General features: G+C 45.6%; 1 protein-coding gene across 5 annotated transcripts in view; it reads left to right on the top strand.

The window, feature by feature from the left end:
- Positions 1-20,471, top strand: part of SEC16B (SEC16 homolog B, endoplasmic reticulum export factor) — a 70,238-nt gene that overhangs the window by 41,520 nt on the left and 8,247 nt on the right. For all 5 annotated transcript variants that reach the window (XM_046684226.1, XM_046684227.1, XM_046684224.1 and 2 more), the window contains 9 exons: positions 723-804; positions 4,557-4,674; positions 5,902-6,013; positions 7,705-7,810; positions 9,471-9,611; positions 10,778-10,891; positions 11,895-11,958; positions 13,222-13,521; positions 14,415-14,482. In XM_046684226.1, coding sequence (XP_046540182.1) covers positions 723-804; positions 4,557-4,674; positions 5,902-6,013; positions 7,705-7,810; positions 9,471-9,611; positions 10,778-10,891; positions 11,895-11,958; positions 13,222-13,521; positions 14,415-14,482 — 1,105 coding nt within the window. The remainder of the gene's footprint in view (positions 1-722; positions 805-4,556; positions 4,675-5,901; positions 6,014-7,704; positions 7,811-9,470; positions 9,612-10,777; positions 10,892-11,894; positions 11,959-13,221; positions 13,522-14,414; positions 14,483-20,471) is intronic.

Here is a 20,471-nt window from a genome sequence, read left to right as displayed (position 1 = left end):
ACATCCCACAACCCCACGTTGTAGCATACATCTCCGTTACAGATTTTTGCCTTGGGCCATTGATTTTTGATGGGGCCCAGTGAATTGTGAAAAATCTCTCTTACTGAGTATGCTTAAATCTCAAATCAGCTATAGAGCTTATTATATCCTTGTTAGACATATCCCACGGTTTGTCATCAGCAGGATCATTTCTGGTCCCTGTTCTACGCCTCTTTGGTTACTGAAATGGCTATTTAGTGCTTATAAGTAAAAGCACTACAGACCTAGGCTAGTGATGAGCCAGAAAAAGAGCACCGAGCACTGTGGGCTTGTCGTGGAGGAGGGCTGCTGTGGGGGAGGGGAGTGGAGGGTCGCTGGGCAGGAGGGGCCCACAGAGAAGAGGTCAGGTTAACTGCGAGGGCTCTCCAGGGGTCTCTGAGATGTTGGTGGGTCATCTCTGTGATGGAAGAAGGCCCACAGAAATGGTTACTTGAGAGTCAGGGTGTCAGTGCCAACGTGCAGAAAATATCCCCCAACAATGAGATCTACCTGGGGTGTAGAATAAAGATCCTGCCAATCCCTCACTCCCTAGGAAAGGGGGTGTGACAGAGGCACAACTGAAAAGCTCCCTTTCCAGAAGAAGCTGCAGGAATCAAATAGAAATTCACGAGGACTTATACCTCGCTGGCGATGGTAAAAAGCTCTCTGGCGTGGTCCCCACTGATGGTCCCCTCTCTCTGCAGTTTCACCAGCACGCTGGCGCTCAACGACCCGCTGCAGACCCTCTTCCAGCTCATGTCGGGGAGGATCCCACAAGCGGCCACGGTACCCTTTGTGACAGGACTCCTCCAACACCCCAGCCTCCTAAGGGTTTCGGGGGTGGGGACCGCTCAGGCACTAGGTGATGGTTTTGAAGACGAAAAATAAATAGTAGTTCTTTGTTAATCGCCTACCATGTGCCCGGCCCTGTGCAAAGGGCTTTGATGCGTATCATTTCAATCAATGTACAGAGGCAGAAATTCTCATCCCTGGTTTGCACACTTGGAAACTGAGGTGCAAAGGTGTAAAATGACCCAAGATCACAGAGGTAGCGAGTCGTGGAGTCAGGATCAGCTCAGGTCTGTCTGATTCTAAAGACCCTGCTCTTTCCATGATACCTTGGCTGCCTGCTTTGTCGTGAGAAGCGAGAAAACTGCCCTTCAGGCTTCCCCCAGCAAGGTTGCCCTTCTCCTGCACCGCTGCTCATGGATCCTTCACAGCTGGACAGAGATTTGACCTCTCGTCTAGAATTGCCTATGGCTCAGAAGTCTGAGGCCAGCTGGATAGTTTTCCCATTGTAAGAGACTTGATCTTTTTGCCCCAAGTATCCCTTCCTTATCTTTGAAGTCCAATAACTGTGCTAGGACATATCTTGGCGTTGACTGTCTAGGTCAGTGTTTTCTTGGGACACACCCTGCTCTTTTACTGGGTGCATTCATATCCTACGGTTCAGGAAGATTTTCTTGAATTATATTCTCTAATGTTTGTTTTGTTTCATTATTTGGTTTTCTTTTCAGGAACTCCACTATATACTTTACATATATATGTACATGACATATATGAACTACGTATATATATATGTGAATTATATATAATTTTCTCTTTAAAAAAACCTTTTTTGTTTCATTTCTTATTTGCTTTTTTTTTTTTTGCTTTTCTCATTTCCATCCTGTAGCCCTTACTGTGTTTTCATCAGTGTCTCCTCACTTTCGTGCTCTTTCCCTTTCTGTCTTTATTTCTTTGATTTTCCTCCACTTCTTTCCTGACCTCTGCAGGTCACATTTATCCCCTCGTGTTGTCTGCCGTCTCTTTCCTGAGCTCTTAGAGCTCAGCTTGAGGCCCTTGCTTCAGAGAAGAAATGGTTTCTGTCCTTAAATTCATGATGAGAGTTTGGTGACCATTTTTCGTCTGTTTTGTGGTAACATTTTTTCTGGCAAATGTTCTCTCCATTTTCTGTTTATTTTTCCAGTTACCTCCCTCCTTTTATCTTTCTAGGATGTTTGTACAGATCCTGTGCGTGTCCCTTTACAGGAGCCGAGTCTTCCCTGGACCAGTTATTTATGGGAAGTTTGTGCTGGTGAGGGGCTGGGGCCAGATTCCAGGCTATCTGGCAAGTTCCACACGACCTAGAGTTTTCTGGGAGCGCTTGTGTAGCCTTTGCTTTTCCCCAGCCAGCGGAGATGGCTATGGGGTCCTCTCCCTCTGGTGTTCTCTCTCTGCTTCCTCTTGAACCACCTCTGTTCCATCTCCGTTACCTTTGGCCACCTTTTCTTGTATTTTGAGGCTTGGGCTTTTGCTGACAGCTAGTTTTAATGAAAATGGACTTCACGCTTTTGCTTTTTACTCTTCTTATTGCTTGTGAACAATTCCAAGAAAAGAAAAGAGAAATGATAACTTTCATGCCCCATCATCAAACCAACTGGCTATATTGGAAAACAGAACGCGCCTCACAATTCAGCTGAATGGCCTGTGTTCTGCAATGAAATTCTGTCATGTCCTGAAGCACTAAATGCAGGAAATGATGTCATCAGCTTATGGTCCATTGGGTCTCACTGCAATGGTAGAGTTAGTTAAATGTTCCTTATTTTTAGGTGAGAAAACTGATGAGCCAGAGTTGATGTGCTGATGCAGTATTTGATCTTAGTGTTGGAGAGTTTCCTAGCATCGTAGCATCCGGTAGAAGGCTAGACTTTAGCTACTTGTAATGAGTGGTGAAGTGGAACAGACGTGGCAGCTGGAAACAGACTTGGGCTTCTATCTCAGGTTTAAACTCCACTCTTCTTACTGCTGTGTGAACTTGGCCTTGTTCCTTAACCTCAGAGTCTCAGTTTTTCGTCTTTATAGGCATTTTGGTGCCTAACCAATAGAGTTATTGTGGAAATTAAAGGAGACAATATCTGAACATTATCAACCACCACGCTCGGCCCATTGCTCTCTCTCTCTCTCTCTCTTTCTTTATAGTTCTGCTTCTCATAGTTTGACTTTTTTCCAAATCACTTGGGGAGGAGACAGAAGAATGACTTCCAAGTTTTTGTTCTTTTTAGCAAAAGGGCTTTTCCTTTGCTGGTTCCTTTAGTTCTAGCAAGAAAGGGCCTGGCTCACATGTTCAATGGTGATAATAATAGGACCCTGTGCATGTGACTGTTCACAGGAGAATTACTTAGCACAGAGAGGGTCTGGTTCATGGTCAGAGGCAATAAGTGAGACCGGCTATTATTTTTGTGAGTTATTATTATCATCATCCTCATTCACACTGCATTGCCCAGATAAACAAAGAGTAACTATAAAATGGAGTGGAATTAAGCATCTTTTGTTCCTTGGGATAATTGCAAAGACCAAATCACTGTGAATTGTTTGACCTCCAAGTCTTAGCTATTACTGTCAATCTCCTGCTCTACTCATTCTCTGCAACAAATTGGAAGATAGACGGGTCCGCAGATCACCTCTTTCCTTTGCTGGGCTTCCCTCCGTGTGCGTGCATGGGTGTGTGTGTGTGCATTTATACCTACATGTGATTTATAAAGTGCAAACCTAGTGTAAAGCATTATGCTATGTGCTTTACCTACCTGTCTTATTTTATTATCAACAATAACCCTGTTAGGTAGGAATATTATCTTCATTTAAGAGAGGAGGAAACAAAGGTTCAAAGATATTAGGAAACTTGCTCAAGGTCACACAGCTAGTAAGAGGCAGGGCTCCAGTTGAACTCAGGGCCTGGGTTGTTTCTGTGACATTATGTTGTTTCTTTATTGATATTTTCTGCCCTGAAATTCCCCTTTATTCGGGAGAAGCGTGGCCCTGGCCCCATTTGTGTGGGGCTTCTTCCCACTTCTCTGCTAGCATTCTATTGCCCCCTTGTGGAGTTCTGCTGCTGCATTGTCACCAGAGGGGGCGGCACAGTCCTCAGTTGGGAGGAAGATGACTGGGAACTGAGTGCTGGCTGGGCCACTCGGCTTGGTTTTCTCTTTCCTCAAGTTGCCATAGGAATTAGACTTCATGGGGTTGTTTTGAAGATTAAATAAGGTGATGTGTGGGAAAGGGCTTTGTAAAGCCAGAAGACACAAGCAATTGGGTAAGGTATCGAGGAGCTCAGTGTTCCCCTGCCTTCTAACAGGCTAATGTGGGCTCTTCTTCTCATGAGCCAAGGATGCTTGATCTTCCTTCTCTCACTGGAACATCAGGGTTTTTCAAACTTTTTAATTTTTAAAAATTTTGTCCCTAGCTATTGGGTTTAGGGGCACCAGGAAGAAATTTGAAAATTAGTAAGTGAGCAATAGTGTCATTTTATTTATCTCCCAATATCCCTATGTATGTATGTATGTATATATATATGTATTTGTCTGTCTGCCTATCCATCCTTCCAGAATTTTTGCTTTTTTAAAAAGAGAACTTGAAATCAATGACTAGCAGCATTGCAGGCGGTATAGCGGGCGTTCCCTGAACTCCTCCAAACCAGGAAATAGAAAACAGCCTTTACCTACATTGTGTCTAGTATGACATTATTCAGTAAATCTTCAATTTTTTCTGCTGCTTTTCAGTGTTGTGGGGACAAACAGTGGGGAGACTGGAGGCCTCACTTGGCTGTGATTCTGTCAAATCAGGGTGGGGACCCGGAGCTGCATCAGCGCACGATTGTCACCATGGGGGACACCCTGGGTAAGCAGAAGGCAGCACTGTCCCCCTCTCCTCTAGGGTATCTCCAGGCCAGCTTTAAACATCCTGTCCTTGGGTTCTGGGGTTCTGGAGAGGGCCCAAGTCTATGCCTCAGGCTTTCCTTTGATGCAGAAGCCTCAGTGTTTTGGGAACAGAAACTCCAGGGAAAGGAGTGTCCTTCTTGCCTCTCTGTTTCCTGGAATTTCTGCTGCAAGCCAGAACAGGCCAGACCCTGAGACTCTGGTGCTGTGCTGCGGTGGGAGGCTCCCCTCGGCCCCTGATCTTCTGTCCCTGTCTGATTCCCCTGAAGACAGAGTTAACACATGGGCATCTTGCCTCCAGTTACCGTTAGTCTCACAGTGACCCAGCTGAGTCAGAGAGGAAATTCTATTATTGCCTGAACTGTCTGGGTCATTGTATAATCTTTATTTCCGTCATCTCCCTGTGAACGTGGCCTTGGAAACACTTGGGGGCTATTGAATGTTCCAGATCAGTGGCTCTCAAATTTAGTCAAGAGACAGAACATCTAGAAAGCGTGGTACTCTTTGTGGAACTTTGTGAAATATTGCTTTGTTAAACTTAAAACAGTGATGTGGGAGGTTGTGCCAAGTCAGAGGGCAGATTGTTCACCCCCCGGGTAGAAAGGGAACTGACTTTTGTTGAGAATTTCTTGGATGCCAGGCTCTGCTGGCTACTTTATCTACTCGAATTAATCCAATTTGAGGTAATGGAAAATGTATGGGAGAGCATTTTAAAATTGGGAACAATTTGGTAATTAATGTGATTTTTATGGGCACCGGGAAAAGTCTTCTATTGTTTGATTTTAGCAGGGGAGGCGTTAGCGCCCCAAGAAGCCTAGTCTAAGAAGTGCTGCTCCCAGTGGCCCGCATCCTCGCTCAGGTGTAGGCATCTCTGCTCACTTCTCACCCTCAGGAAGGACTGAAATGCTTAGAGAATTCCTAATCGAAAACCCCTTAGGGGGAACGTGAAATGGTGTCTTATTCTGGTTGAAGAGAATTGAAATGTAATGTCTGAGGCCACAGATGCGGGTGGGAGAGGGAGCGGGGCTTGGGGTCTGTGACTCATGCTATGAGAAATTTATTCTTTTATTCCCTGAGGTTTCTCCCCTCTGATCTCTGAGCCCACACTCCCCTCTCTCTCCCATCCCACTCAGAGGATGGGTTCCCACGTGGGCGTGTTCCATGACTGGGGCTTGTTCTCCTCCTGCAGCTGGGAAGGGGCTGGTGGAGGCAGCTCACTTCTGCTACCTCATGGCTCACGTGCCCTTCGGCCACTACACCGTGAAGACAGACCCTCTGGCCTTGCTGGGCAGTAGTCACAGGTATGCAATCTTCTGGGGGGAAAGGCAGTGGAAAGAACATTTTCCATGGGATTGTTTTAGCCCTTGCTGGGTTTCATGGCTCCATTTTCCATTTTCTCGTGTGAATTTCAGCAACCGCTGGTCCCCTCCTCTGCGGGTCTGGGCACAGGCCGGGGCAAGGAGATGCCCAGTGGGTGCAGCATCACACCACCAGGGGGCCTCAGACCCCAGGTCCTGTTCCCGGAAGCTGCGAGCTGGTGTCTTTGGGTTGTGTTGTGCCCCTCTGGCCACTCGGTGGCGCCCTGGCTCCACGACCAGAGACTGTCTCCTAGAAAATACCGTGAGCGTAGTGGCTTGTGGCTCTGTGTTAGGCAGCCCTGAGGCTGATCTGAGAGCCCACTCTGGGCAAAACTGGAAAGTGGGCGAAGTTTCTGTTTAGCTGCTACAGTCCTATACTGACTGGGTGCACGAGCTACTCAAAGTCTCCTGTCAGTTTTTATCTGTTGGCCATAACTTTAGGCTTTTCACACAGAAGGACCTTAATGACAGTGGATAATAGGCGAAAAGACCAGTTTGCTCCCTGGTGCTCCTCCACGTTCTGGATCTCTCCTTCCCCCTCTTTGTAGCAGTTATGATTTCCTAAGCTCTGATGTTGCGTCAGTCATTTTATTTTCACTATTTAATTTAATCATTTCAAATTTGCTCTATGAAGGTGTATGTTTAATCTTCACTTTATAGAGGAGGGAAACCGAGGCACAGAGAGGTTAAAGAACTTGTCTAAGATAGCATAACTGATGGGGGGTCAATTTGGACTTGGGATTCAGACTGTCAGGCTGCAGAGCCCTTACTTTCAGCTGTTGCCCCAAACTGCCCGCACTGTGGAAAGGTCCCTCTCATGGTCTGCTCTCTCAAGGCCCTGGGCTCTGACAGCGCGTGGTTAGCTTGTCGAGGAAGCCGATCCACCACATGTGACAGTCAGCGTGCCTGGGTTAGTAGCTCTCCCTCCTGTGTCCATGTCGTACGAGGATATTTCTGAGATACAGTCGTGAGCCAGGGATAGCCCTGGTGACTCTGACTCCAAACGCCGTGTTGTTGAGGGGAGACTGGGGTGCGTGGGGTCTCCGATGACCTCTCACATCACATTCACGGGGTCTGCTTCCTCATTGGCTGCTTGAGCTTCCAACGCAGGGATGTCATTGATTTCGGCCTGGCAGTCCCCCCATTCTCCGCCTTGCCTTCTTTCTCCAGGGCTCCTGAAGCCTCACATTGCTCCCTCTTTCTTGCTTTTCTGCTCAGGCTAGGAGGGCCCTTTCACAGGGGCACATCCTAGGCTTCCAGGGCACTAAGGTTGGCCCTCAGGGCATTTAAGAGGAGGACCCAGTGCCCCGCCGAGCTGGGATGGAGAGCAGCTTGCCTAAGTGACCCCCCAGCAAAGAAGGCGGAGGACCCCTCCCCGCAGTCTCTGCCTCCAGCGCCTGTGGTGCAGGCTCTGTTCTGGTCCTTCCTCAGCCTCCAGGAGGTGGAGTGAAGGAGGCAAAGCTTTCCCTCTGGGAGGCCCAGAGTCTCTCTTCTCTTTGGAGTCTCCCCAGGGATCGGCTGCGGACAGAAACTCCACCAGGAGCTGGTGCAGCTGGTGTTTGGCTCTCTATGAGGATTGAAATTCCTCCCCCGCCCCCACCTCAATCTCTTTTATTGTTATTCCCTGGTTTTAGTCAAGAGTTTTTGAAATTTGCAACAACTGAGGCTATCCAGAGGACGGAAATCTTCGAGTACTGTCAGATGCTGGGCCACCCCAAAGCCTTCATCCCTTCTTTCCAGGTAACTGATCCCACACGAGGCCCCTGCCTTAGCTGTGTCAGCCGGCCGCGGGCGGCTGCATGTTCCACTTTGCTGTTTGGCGCACAGTAGCTGGGCTGAGTCAACTTTCCCTCATTAGCCTGAGAACCGGAAGGGTTGCAATTTGTTTCTAGGTCCCCTGAAGGTCTGCATTTTAAGACATGAAACCACAACGCTGCAGTGGCGTCTGTGGAGGCTCCTGCCTCACTCTTGACCGATGAGAACCATGTGGAGGCCCGGGGCCCGGCGCTGGCACCTGCAGCTCCTGCTCTTCTCTCCCCAAACAGCCCTACTTCTCTGCGGCCCTCAGGAGCAGGAGCATAAAGGCCTAACCCTTTATGGGCTGCTCCCCTGCTCCCTTGCCTTCTGACCTGCTCCTCCCATCCTTTTTGGACCTCTCTGTCCAACTCTGAAGTTCCTCCCTGCTCTGTCCGTGGCCCCCATCCTCCTTTCTTCCCCTCGGGGCTTCAGCTGTGCAGGTGGCGTCCATGTCGCACGTTCTAACCTTTCTTCTCAATTTCTCTACTTGAGGCCTGTTGTCCCCATAATTCATAAAGACTCCTTCAGTGCCCGTTTTGAGAGGGCGCACGACAGCGGCAGCACACTCACACACAACACGAACACAACACAAACAAAACCTTGAAAAGGAATGAATTACTGTAACCGTGTGTAGGGAAATGAACCAGTTAGCATCTTCTTGAAGAATCTTACCAAAGACTCGCCTTCTCCAGCAAAGCCTTGCCCGACCAGCTCCCTCCGGTGCAGGCCTTCGGTCTCCCTCCCTTCTTCAGTCATCCCCCCTCTCACTTATCCTTGGCTGATGGTAATGAGATTACCTAGGGGTAGTGATCGTGTTCGACATGCCTATAGTGTGCTGTCGTGCTTTCAGTGCGTCATTTCGACCCCTGTGAGGCCGGCTTGGTTCCGCCCACCTGTCGCGGGAGGAAGATGAGGTTCGGAGGAGTTACATGCTATTGGCTCGCATCTCTTGCACACCATTTGTTCTAAGTACTTTATGTGGATTATCTCATTTAATCTTTACAAACATCAAGGTGTAAGTAGTATAATCCCCATGTTATAGTGAGGAAACTGAGGCACAGAGAGCGGGGATAACCAGCTCAATGTTCCACTCCCAGCACAGAGCTGGGATTTGAACTTGGGTCTGTCTGATTCCCAGGTCCTCATGTTCTGTCTCACCCTGTCACTCATGCCTCTGTGAACGATCAACTGTATTTGTCTGTACTCTCTCCCTTGGCCTTTAAGCCCCTTGTACCAGAGTCATTTTTTCTTCTTTTCCCTGTCCCCCTGGGGCCTGGTCCTGCCCCACATATACCAGGCTTTCCAGAGATGTGGGCTGTCTGATAAGAAGTGGTCTGGCACATTTCCATGGTGACCAGGGCCTAGGGAGGTTGAGCTGATGGGACTTCATCTGTTTCTCTGTGATGTGGGAACTGCAGGCTGGGTTTGGAATTGTGCCCACACACAGGTAGAATGCCCCAATGGCACAGAGCCCTCCTTGATATCTGGATGCCAGAGTTAGAGGAAGCTGGCAGTCAGCTGACTTCCAAGAAGTCTTATCTACATTTCCCCCTTTCTATTCCTGCCTGGATGGACGAGTCACCGGCCCTGTTCCTCTTCACAGGTGTATAAGCTCCTTTATGCTTCCCGTCTGGCAGATTACGGCCTTGCGTCCCAGGCCTTGCATTACTGCGAAGCTGTTGGCACGGCCCTCCTTAGCCAGGGAGCGAGCAGTCACCCTGTGCTATTAGTGGAACTCATCAAGGTGAGCTTTGCAAAGCGTTCCCTGCAGGTGTTTTATCTTCAGTCTTCAGAGAAAGCTAAGCAAAGCAGCTTAGACTCCACATTTCATCTTCTTTGAACGTGCTGTAAAATTGGAGCCCGTGGCTGTCTTTGACCACGTATGCATGCCCAGATGTGATAAGCAGAGGCCTGACACTGCACAAAGAAGGATGCTGTGGGTGAGGGGTGGTGCGACTGGGGGCCTGGAAACCAGGCGTGTGGTACGCAAGAAATTCCTTCTTGCATCTGCTTTTCTGGTACAGTCAAACTGCATTTCTAGTGAACCATTCTAATTATAAGCGCTGGGCTTAGAAAGTATATTTTAGTGATTAAAACAGGAAATGATCCTTATTAAAATGCTTTTAAATGCATGGAATATTTTATCACATGTGGGATACATTTAAAAAAGAAAACAAAAACAGATCAACTTTTAGTTCCCGGGGAAGAAAACAATCAGGCAAATAGTTATTCCACTTAATTGAAGAAAAATCTATTCGCTGGAGAGTGGAAAGGCAGCCTACCATCATTTTTTGCTTTCCTTTAGGTGAGGCCCAAGTATTGGATGCTGTAACCAGTGAAAGCCATGGTGCTGAGCCCCCTTACCCAGAAATTTTGGCCAACAGGATGATGGTTGTAGGGAGCTGAGGGACCCAGACTGGAGGAGTAGGGGACTTCATGATGGGATTGAGTCTTGCAACACAGAGTAGTCCCTGGACCAGCAGCATGGGCGTCACGGGGGAGCTTGTTAGAAATGCAGACTCTCAGGCCTCACCTAGATTTCTGGAATCTGCATTAGCATTTAACAAGGTCCCAGGGGGTTCCTCTGTGCACTGAAGTTTGAGAAGTGCTGCTACAGGGCAGACACCTTTGCAGAAACATAAAGCCGAGTCACAGTTTCTCCTCGTACTTTATTTAGTATCTAACACCAAGATGGGTTAATTGTTTATGGTGCAATTTGGGGAAGATATCTGCTGAATTTGCTCCCTCTTAATTATTCTTTATAATCTAATTCACAAGTGAGTTGAGGCGCTCTTTCTTCTTTTCCCTTCTTGCCTCTTTCCCCGTGGTCTTTGCATTTCTCTCACTTCTCTCTCCCCTGACCCCCACCCTTTACTGTCTGTCCCTGACCCGCCTGGAAACCTGGCACAGCTAGCAGAGAAATTGAAGCTGTCAGATCCTCTGGTTCTGGAGCGACATCGTGGAAGCACGGACCTGGAGCCAGACTGGCTAGTGCACCTTCGGAGGCGGCTCAAGGAGCTGGAGGTGAGTGGGATTGGAGTCGGGTCAGTGGGGTGGGCCGCTTGTTTTCCTCTTGGCTCCTCTAGACACAGAGGAGGCAGGCACTGACCCCATGGAGCATCGTGGGGTCCTCCGTCACCCAGGAGGCTCAGTCTGACCCAGGAAGGGGTGGCACTCAGCTTCTTGGCTGCCGCCTCTCTCCTGTGTTTGCTTGTGAGACAGTGGGGCCCTCTTCCAATTCACCCTTGCCACACTCTCTGTGGTCCCAGAAAATACTTTTTATGACCATCAAAGCTTCCATCTCTCTGTTAGGAACAGTGGATCACAGTGGGCCCGTGTCACTTTCATGTAATGTAGGGCAATTGCCTAAAAGACTTCCGGGCCTTTCCTTTTTGTTCTGACAATTGCAAAAGCTGCTGGTAGTAATTGCAACGGTAATTGGGACAGGCCTCCTCCGTTTTCTTTCTCCCACTTCTCTGAAGAGAGCACGGGGGAATTTTTTTTTTTTTTAAAGATTTTATTATTTTATTTTTTTTTTCCTTTTTCTCCCCAAAGCCCCCCAGTACATAGTTGTACATTCTTCGCTGTGGGTCCTTCTAGTTGTGGCATGTGGGACGCTGCCTCAGCGTGGTCTGACGAGCAGTGCCATGTCCACGCCCAGGATTCGAACCAATGAAACACTGGGCCGCCTGCAGCGGAGCACGCGAACTTAACCACTCGGCCACGGGGCCAGCCCCGAGCACGGGGGAATTTTTAAAGGCACACATGCACGGCCCTTACTCCCTCCATGCACTGCACGCTCTGGGGCCCACAGTTTGGTTCCTTCCACTTGCCCCTTCCCCTGGGAGACGATGGATGGCCCTGGTCTCCTGGTCCCTGCCTGTTCTGAGCAGACCCGAGGGACAAGAGGGCTGAGCCCCGCTCCCATGACCCTCCCAGTTTCTTTTTGGTTTAATTTTTAAACCACTGTTCCCTGTTCTTGTTTTTCTCTGTGTTGCTTAAAAGGATTGTACTTTATTTTAAATAGCCAGGAGATGCTGGGGATCCTTGTTCTGCTCACTCAGCTACTTTGGGAGCCACAGGAACAACAGGTACCCAAACTGACGAACTCAGTGTGTAAATGGCTGACTCTCAGGATCTGATTATATGAGATAATGTACACGCCCTTCCCTTCCCAGAATGCCTTCCATGCGTGTGTCAGTCTGACCCTTGGTCCAGGCATCTTCTCCACACAGCTCCAGGGGCCACAGGCATCCTGACACTTGTAACTTCCTGTTTATTAGTTTCTGTTTCACATTCAGGTTTTAATACTTGTTGCATCATGTTGTTATCTAATTGTTTCACCTTCTCCCCAGCTGAATACATTTCTTGAGGCCAGAGATGGTGGATTATCTGTATTTCATGTTAGTGTTGGGGACCTAGAAGCTCTTAAGATGTTTGAGCTATCAATTTCCATATAAATGTGAAATATGTTTCGAAGTGTTTTCAACACATCCTTCCTTTCCCCTCAAGATGCCTCTGAGCGTGGCGTTGGGCAGACATTGTTACCCCAATTAATTCCGTGCCCTTTTCCCAAAGTACACTCCATGGTGACGTCAGGACGGCCTCATTTCTTTACTTGCACTCATTTCCCAGCCTTTAGCACTTCCTTCGGTAATGAGCGAGGGCAGGCCTTGGTTTGTGTTCCTTGGCTTTGCTGCTCTGTCTCAGAATCTGTGCAGGTGAAGGGCTGGAGGAGAGCCATGCTGGGTGTCTCTGAATGGCTGCTTCTGCTAGGAAGCAGCAGTGTCTCCTGTCACTCATCTGAGCAGGTGGGTTGGCTGCTGACACCATTCCCGTGACCTTGGGGCAATCATTGAACACGTCCACACATTAGTCCGCCTCATCAGCAAAATGGCAGAGCCAGAATGAATATCACCAAGGTCCCTTCCAGGGCCGACGCTCTGATCCTTTGAAAGCAAAATCATCACTTCTGCAGTCTGATTTGAGTTTTAACTGGAAGCTTACTAAGTTTCAAATATCTAAGTCCATTAGGATATCCTTAAAGGAGAAAGTGTATCCAAAAATAAAAAAGTGTGGAGTTAAATGAGATGGTAATTTCTGCCTTCCCAACCCCCTGGTTTAAGGCTCAGAGATCATACAAGGCAGTGAGGGGAGTGATTTTGTCAACTCCCAGTAATAAGCAGCGAGGTGTTACAGTCACTGCTGTGTGGTACTTGCCATCAGAGTAATGGCAGCCACATTAAGCGGCCTGTCCTTGTGGTTACTTTCCAAAGAGGACACAGGCAGGAATGCTCCTGTCCATGCAAAGGCCACCTTTCTGGTCTCACTTCTTCTTTGCCCTGTGTCCTTAGAAAACACTTTCTACCAGGATCTTTCGGGACTTCAAGGCCACTCAGAAGCCCTTGGGGACTGCTCGGCCCTGGGGCCAACACCGGAGCAGACGGGCCCAGCCTGGTCCAGCCCACAGCTGCACTTTCCCCTCCAGCCCAGCTCCTATCCAGCAGGAGGAGGTTCTGGGCAGATGGCAGTCCCAGTGCCTCTGTACTCAGTTCTCGAGACCCATCTGCCAGGACCTGGTGGCAGTGAGGCAGTGACAGGGACTCCTGGAAGAAGGTCCTGGGAGGAAACCCAGCAGATACACCTACCCTCTGGTAAGACCTGCCAGCGAGGCTGAAAGCCTTGAGAGAGAGGAGTCTTGAGGGGAGGACGCAGATAAGGAAGGTGCAGAGACCCAGGGGAGGAGGTGGGGTTGGAGCTGGTGAGACCTGAACAGTGGGTATGCAGATGACTGAGAGCCCATGGTGTGTCAGCCGGCCGCTGGCACTCTGCATGCATCTGAGGGAGACTGCGCTCTCCGTTCCCATCTGCCTCTACTGGGACAAGCATAGCAAAGCCAACGGCCGCCACTTCCACCCTTCCCCGGGATCACATGGTTCCTAGGAGAAGAGGCTACAGAGTGGAGAAGCCAAGAAAATGCCACCTGCCCCTCAGGCTGCAGTTGAGGCTGTGTCCTCCTTCTGAAGTCACCCTGCATCCAAGAGCTCACTGGCAGGGACTGCCAGGCAAGGCCCGTGCTTTTGTCCTGTCCTGTTTCTTCAGGCCCGTCAGGCCTTGGACAGCAGGGGCTAAGTGGGGTGAGCAAGGCTGAGTGATGCCAGGAAAGTGCTGGAAACCAAGGAGGAGGATAAGGACCTTCTAAGAGAGGGTCCTGTCCAAGAGGGGAGACTCACTTGGCTGCTGGGTGGGAGGGTGGGGGAGGATCCCTGTGATGTAGCACGATGTGGCTCTGATTTCCATGATTCCCAGGGAACGACCTTGGTGTTCAGGGTAGAGGTTGGGTGACCAGCATGTCCGGGGGTGGCTAGAATTGAGAGGGCCATGCACGTGGACTTCATGTTTACTGTGATCTGCTTGGGGTTTTGGGCTCAGAGCTCCAGCTGCTTTGCAGTTAGGAAAGCTGACAGTGTCCCCATCACCCTTCTTCATGATGGATGGAGAAAGCACAACTTCAAATCACTATTTTTGTGTGTGTTTTGTGCCACAGGAGAGAACACAGTGTCTCAAGAAACCTTCCAGCAGCCTCATGATCAAAAGGGCATTTCCAAACCACAGGTGAGAGGACAAAGCTTAGGATGCCCACCCGAAGCTTCAGGTTTTTTCCAGACGCCCTGCTTTCTTAGCCACACGCAGACTCCTTCCTGGGCCTTGCACCAGCTCTGTCTTCCACATTGCGCCCTGTCCCTCCTGTTTCTTTCTACACGGCATCCTGAGAGGCGGGCAGGAGGCTGTGTGTTTATGTTCAGTCTCACCCACCTGTGTCTGTGGGGACGGCAGGGCTGGGCTTAGTTTTGGCCTCACGGATCTGCCCCCTCTGACACCTTATTGCTGTTGCACCAAACCCTCCCCATGCTCAAACCCTCGCCATGCCCTGCCCCATCATGGAAAATTCCTGGTATTTCTTTCTTCATTTTAATCTTTACCTTGCTTTATTTCAAAGAAAGATCTACAGTAGCTGTGTCTTTGCTCCTGAGTTAGGCTGTAAGGTCTTGGAAGTGACCGTGTCTAATCAATCATTCTATTCAGCTGTTGAATGAATGCCCTTCTTCCCCCAACAATGGGCAGTGCTGGTCCCAAATTTAAGAAGTTCTTCAGCTTTGCCTGGCTGGAGGGTGATTTCATGTAACTTTCTCAAGTAGTAACCAGGCTACAGGCCATAAAAAACTTTTATGCTTTACAATTTTTTTTCTGACTGAAAAAGTAGTATATTATTGTTATAGAAAACTTGAAAAATAAAGAAAAAGCATCCTATAAAGGACTCAAACATCTTTCATAATCCCACAGTCAAATATTTTGGTTATTTCCTTCCAACATTTTTCCCATGTATATGTATGTATGTGTAAATGTATATATGTACGTGTTTTTTTTTTTATTGTGGTGACATTAGTTTATAACATTATATAAATTTTGGGTGTACATCATTATATTTCGATTTCTGTGTAGATTACATCATGTTTACCACCCAAAGACTAATTACCATCCATCACCACACACATGTGCCTAATTACCCCATTCACCCCCCTCCCTCCCCCTTCCCCTCAGGTAACCGCCAATCCAATCTCTGTCTCTGTGTGATTGTTTGTTGTAGGTTTTATCTTCTACTTATGAGTGAGATCATATGATATTTGACTTTCTCCATCTGACTGATTTTTGCTTAGCATATTACCTTCAAGGTCCATCCATGTTGTGACAAATGGTCAGATTTCATCTTTTTTATGGCTGAGTAGTATTCCATTGTGTATATATACCACATCTTCCTTATCCATTCATCCCTTGATGGGCAGCTAGGTTGCTTCCAAGTCTTGGCTATTGTGAATAATGCTGTGATGAACATAGGATCTTTATGCATTCTTGTTCTCATGTTCTTTGGATAAATACCCAGCAGTGGGATAGCTGGATTGTATGGTAGTTCTATTCTTCATTTTTTGAGGAATCTCCATACTGTTTTCCATAGTGGCTGCACCAGGTTGCACTCCCACCAGCAGTGTATGAGAGTTCCCTTCTATCTGCATCCTCTCCAACACTTGTTATTTCCTGTCTTGTTAAGTATAGCCATTCTGATAGGTGTTACGTGATATCTCATTGTAGTTTTGATTTGCATTTCCCTGATAGCTAATGATGTTGAGCATCTTTTCATGTGCCTGTTGGCCATCCATATCTCTTCTTTGGAAATGTCTGTTCAGCTCTTTTGCCCATTTTTAAATTGAGTTGTTAGTTTTGTTGTTGTGGAGATGTATGAGTTCTTTATATATTTTGGATATTAAGCCCTTATCAGATATTTGGTTTGCGAATATCTTCTCCCAGTTGTTAGATTGTCTTTTCATTTTGTTGATGGTTTCCTTTGCTGTATAGAAACTTTTTAGTTTGCTGTAGTCCCATTTGATTATTTTTTCTATTGCCCAGTCAGACATGGTACTTGAAAATATGCTGCTAAGACTGATGTCAAATAGTGTACTGCTGATGTTTTCTTTTAGAGGTTTCATGGTTTTGGGTCTTACATTCAAGTCTTTAATCCATTTTGAGTTAATTTTTGTGTATGGTGGAAGATAATGGTCTACTTTCATTCTTTTGTATGTGGCTGTCCAGTTTTCCCAACATCATTTATTGAAGAGACTTTCCTTTCTGCATTGTATGTTCTTGGGTCCCTTGTTGAAAAGTAGCTGTCCATAGATGTGTGGGTTTATTTCTGGGCTCTTGATTCTGTTTCATTGATTTGTGTGTTTGTTTTTGGGCCAGTACCATGCTGTTTTGATTGCTGTAGCTTTGTAGTATATTTTGAAATCAGAGAGTGTGATAACTCCAACTTTGTTCTTTTTTCCTCAGGGTTGCTTTGGCTTCAGGGTCTTTTGTTGTTCCATAAAAATTTTAGGATTCTTTGTTCTATTTCTGTGAAGAATGTTGTTGGAACTTTGATAGGGATTGCATTGAATCTGTAGGTTGCTTTAGGAAGTATGGACATTTTAACTATGTTAACTCTTCCAATCCAAGAGAATGGAATATCTTTCCATTTCTTTGTGTATTCTTCAATATCTTTTGTCAATGTTTTATAGTTTTCAGTGTACAGGTATTTCATCTCCTTGGTTAAGTTTATTCCTAGGTATTTTATTCTTTTTGTTACAATTGTAAATGGGATTGTATTCTTAATTTCTATTTCTGCTACTTCATTGTTAGTGCATAGAAATGCAACTGATTTTTGTACGTTGATTTTGTATCCTGCAACTTTACCATATTCTTTTATTATTTCTAAATGTTTTCTGTTGGAATCTTTAGAGTTTTCTATATATAAAATCATTTCTGCAAACAGTGACAGTTTTACTTCTCCCTTTCCAATTTTCGTCCCTTTTATTTCTTTTTCTTGCCAGATCGCTCTGGCTGGGACTTCCAATACTATGTTAAATAAGAGTGGTGACAGTGGGCAGCCTTGTCTGGTTCCTGTTCTTAGAGGGATAGCTTTCAGTTTTTCTCCATTGAGAATGATATTAGCTGTGGGTTTGTCACATATGGCCTTTATGTTGTGTTACTTTCCTTCTATCCCCATTTTATTCAGAGTTTTTATCATAAATGGATGCTGTATCTTGTCAAATGTCTCTGCATCTATTGAGATGATCAGGTGGTTTTTATTCTTCATTTTGTTAATGGGGTATCACATTGATTGATTTGTGGATGTTGAACCCTCGCTGGAATAAATCCCACTTGATCATGGCGTATGATCTTTTAATGTATTGTTGTATTCGATTTGTTACTATTTTGTTGAGCATTTTTGCATCGATGTTTATCAGTGATATTGGCCTGTAATTTTCTTGTGTTGTCCTTGGCTGGTTTTGGTATCAGGGTAGTGTTGACTTTGTAGAGTGAGTTAGGAAGCTTTCCCTCCTATTCAGTTTTTTGGAAGAATTCAAGAAGGATAGATATTGTCTTCTTTGGGTGTTTGGTAGAATTCACCAGAGAAGCCATCTGGTCTTGGACTTTTATTTTTGGGGAGGTTTTTGATTACTGTTTTGATCTCTTTGCAGGTGATTGATCTATTCAAATTCTCTATTACTTCTTGATTCAGTTTTGAAAGATTGTATGATTCTAAGAATTTATCTATTTCTTCTAGATTATCCAATTTGTTGGCATATAGCTTTTTGTAGTATTCTTATAATCTTTTGTGTTTCTGTGGTGTCTGTTGCAATTTTTCCTCTTTCATTTCTGATTTTATTTGAGCCTTCTCCCTTTTTTTCTTGGTGAGTCTAGCTAAAGGTTTGTCAATTTTGTTTATCTTTTCAAAGAACCAGCTCCTAGTTTCATTGATTTTTTCCTGGGTTTTTTTTTTTTTTTTGGTCTCTATTTCATTTATTTCTGCTCTGACTTTTATTATTTCCTTCCTTCTACTAATTTTGGGCTTTGTTCTTATTTTTCCAGTTCCTTTAGGTGCACTGTTAGATTGTTTATTTGAGATTTGTCTTGTTTGTTGAGGTAGGCCTGTATTGCTGTAAATTTTGCTCTTAGAACTGCTTTTGCTATATCCCATAAATTTTGCCATGTCACATTTTCATTTTCGTTTGTCTCCAAGTATTTTTTGATTTCTCATTTGATTTCTTCATTGACCCAATCATTGTTCAGTAGCATTTTGTTTAATCTCCACATATTTGTGGTGATTTTCTTCCAGTATGTGATCTATCGGAGAATGTTCCATGTGCATTTGAAAAGAATGTGTATTTTACAGTTTTTGGATAGAACGTGTATATCTATTAAGCCCATCTGGTCTAATGTGTCATTTAAGGCCAATCTTTCCTTATTGATCTTCTGTTTGGATGATCTATCCATTGGTGTAAGTGGAGTGTTAAACTCCCCTATTATTGTGTTGCTATCTATTTCTCCTTTTATGTCCGTTAATAGTTGCTTTATATTTACGTGCTCCTATGTTGGGTGCATAGATACTTAACAAGTGTTATATCCTCTTGTTGGACTGTTCCCTTTATCATTATGTAGTGTCCTTCCTTGTCTCATTACAGTTTTTGTTTTAAAATCTATTTTGTCTGATGTAAGTATTGCTACCCCAGCTTTCTTTTCATTGCCATTTGCATGAAGTATCTTTTTCCATCCTTTCACTTTCAGTTTGTGAGTGTCTTTAGGTCTGAAGTGTGTCTCTTGTATGCCGCATATATGTGGGTCTTGTTTTTTAATTCAGTTGGCCACCCTATGTCTTTTGATTGGAGCATTTAGTCCATTGACATTTTTTTTTTAAGATATTTTTTTTAATTTTTTTTTTCCTTTTTCTCCCCAAAGCCCCCCGGTACATAGTTGTATATTCTTCGTTGTGGGTCCTTCTAGTTGTGGCATGTGGGACGCTGCCTCAGCGTGGTTTGATGAGCAGTGCCATGTCTGCGCCCAGGATTCGAACCAACAAAACACTGGGCCGCCTGCAGCGGAGCGCGTGAACTTAACCACTCGGCCACGGGGCCAGCCCCAAGTCCATTGACATTTAAAGTAGCTGTTGAGAAGAATGTACTTATTGCCATTTTGTTACTTTTTTTCCGGGTGTTTAGTAGTTCTTCGCTGTTCCTTTCTTCTTCTCTTGCTCTCTTCCCTTGTGGTTTGATGGCCTTCTTTAGTATTATGTTTGGATTCCTTTCTCTTAATTTTTTGTGTATTTATTATAGGTTTGTGGCTTGTGATTTACATGAAGTTCATATATAATAACCTACGTATATAGCAATCTTTGTGAAGTTGATGGTCTCTTTAGTTTGACCTCTTGCTAAAATCTCTACTCTTTTACTCCCTTCCTCCCACATTTTATTTTTGACATCATGTCTATCCTCCTTTTCTGTTCATGTGTCTCTGTTACCCTCTTATCATGGAAATAGATAATTTTAGTACTTTTGTCTTTTGACCTTCATGTTAGCTTCATAGGTGGTTGATCTCCTTCCTTTACTGTATATTTGCCTTTACCAGTGATTTTATTGCCTTTTTTTGGTCATAATTTTCTTATTCCAATTTGTGGTCTTCTCTTTTCCACTTAAATAAGTCCCTTCAGCATTTCTTGTAAGGCTGGTTTCTTGGTGATAAACTCCTTCAGGTTTTGCTTATCTGGGAAACACTTTATTTCTCCTTCCATTATGAATGATAACCTTGCCAGGTAAAGTATTCTTGGCTATAGGTTTTTTTCTGTTCAATACTTTAAATATACTGTGCCACTTCCTTCTAGCTTGTAAGTTTTCTGCTGATAAGTCAGCTGATAGCCTTATAGAATTTCTTTTGTATGTAACTTGTTGCCTTTCTCTTGCAGCTTTTAGGATTCTCTCTTTATCTTTAATTTCTTTTTAAGATTTTTAATTCTTTTCTTTTTTCTCCCCAAAGCCCCCTGGTACATAGTTGTGTATTTTTAGTTGTGGGTCCTTCTAGTTGTGGCATGTGGGATGCTGCCTCAGCGTGGCCTGATGAGCGGTGCCATGACTGCGCCCAGGATTTGAACTGGTGAAACCCCAGGCTGCTGATGTGGAGCACATGAACTTTACCGCTCGGCCGTGGGGCTGGCACCTTTATCTTTAATTCTTGACAT

The sequence above is a fragment of the Equus quagga genome, chromosome 13, assembly GCF_021613505.1.
Source record: "Equus quagga isolate Etosha38 chromosome 13, UCLA_HA_Equagga_1.0, whole genome shotgun sequence".
NCBI classification, from domain to species: Eukaryota; Metazoa; Chordata; class Mammalia; order Perissodactyla; family Equidae; genus Equus; species Equus quagga.
The sequence above is the reverse complement of the archived record's forward strand: the minus strand, read 5'-3'. Positions and strand labels throughout refer to the sequence as shown.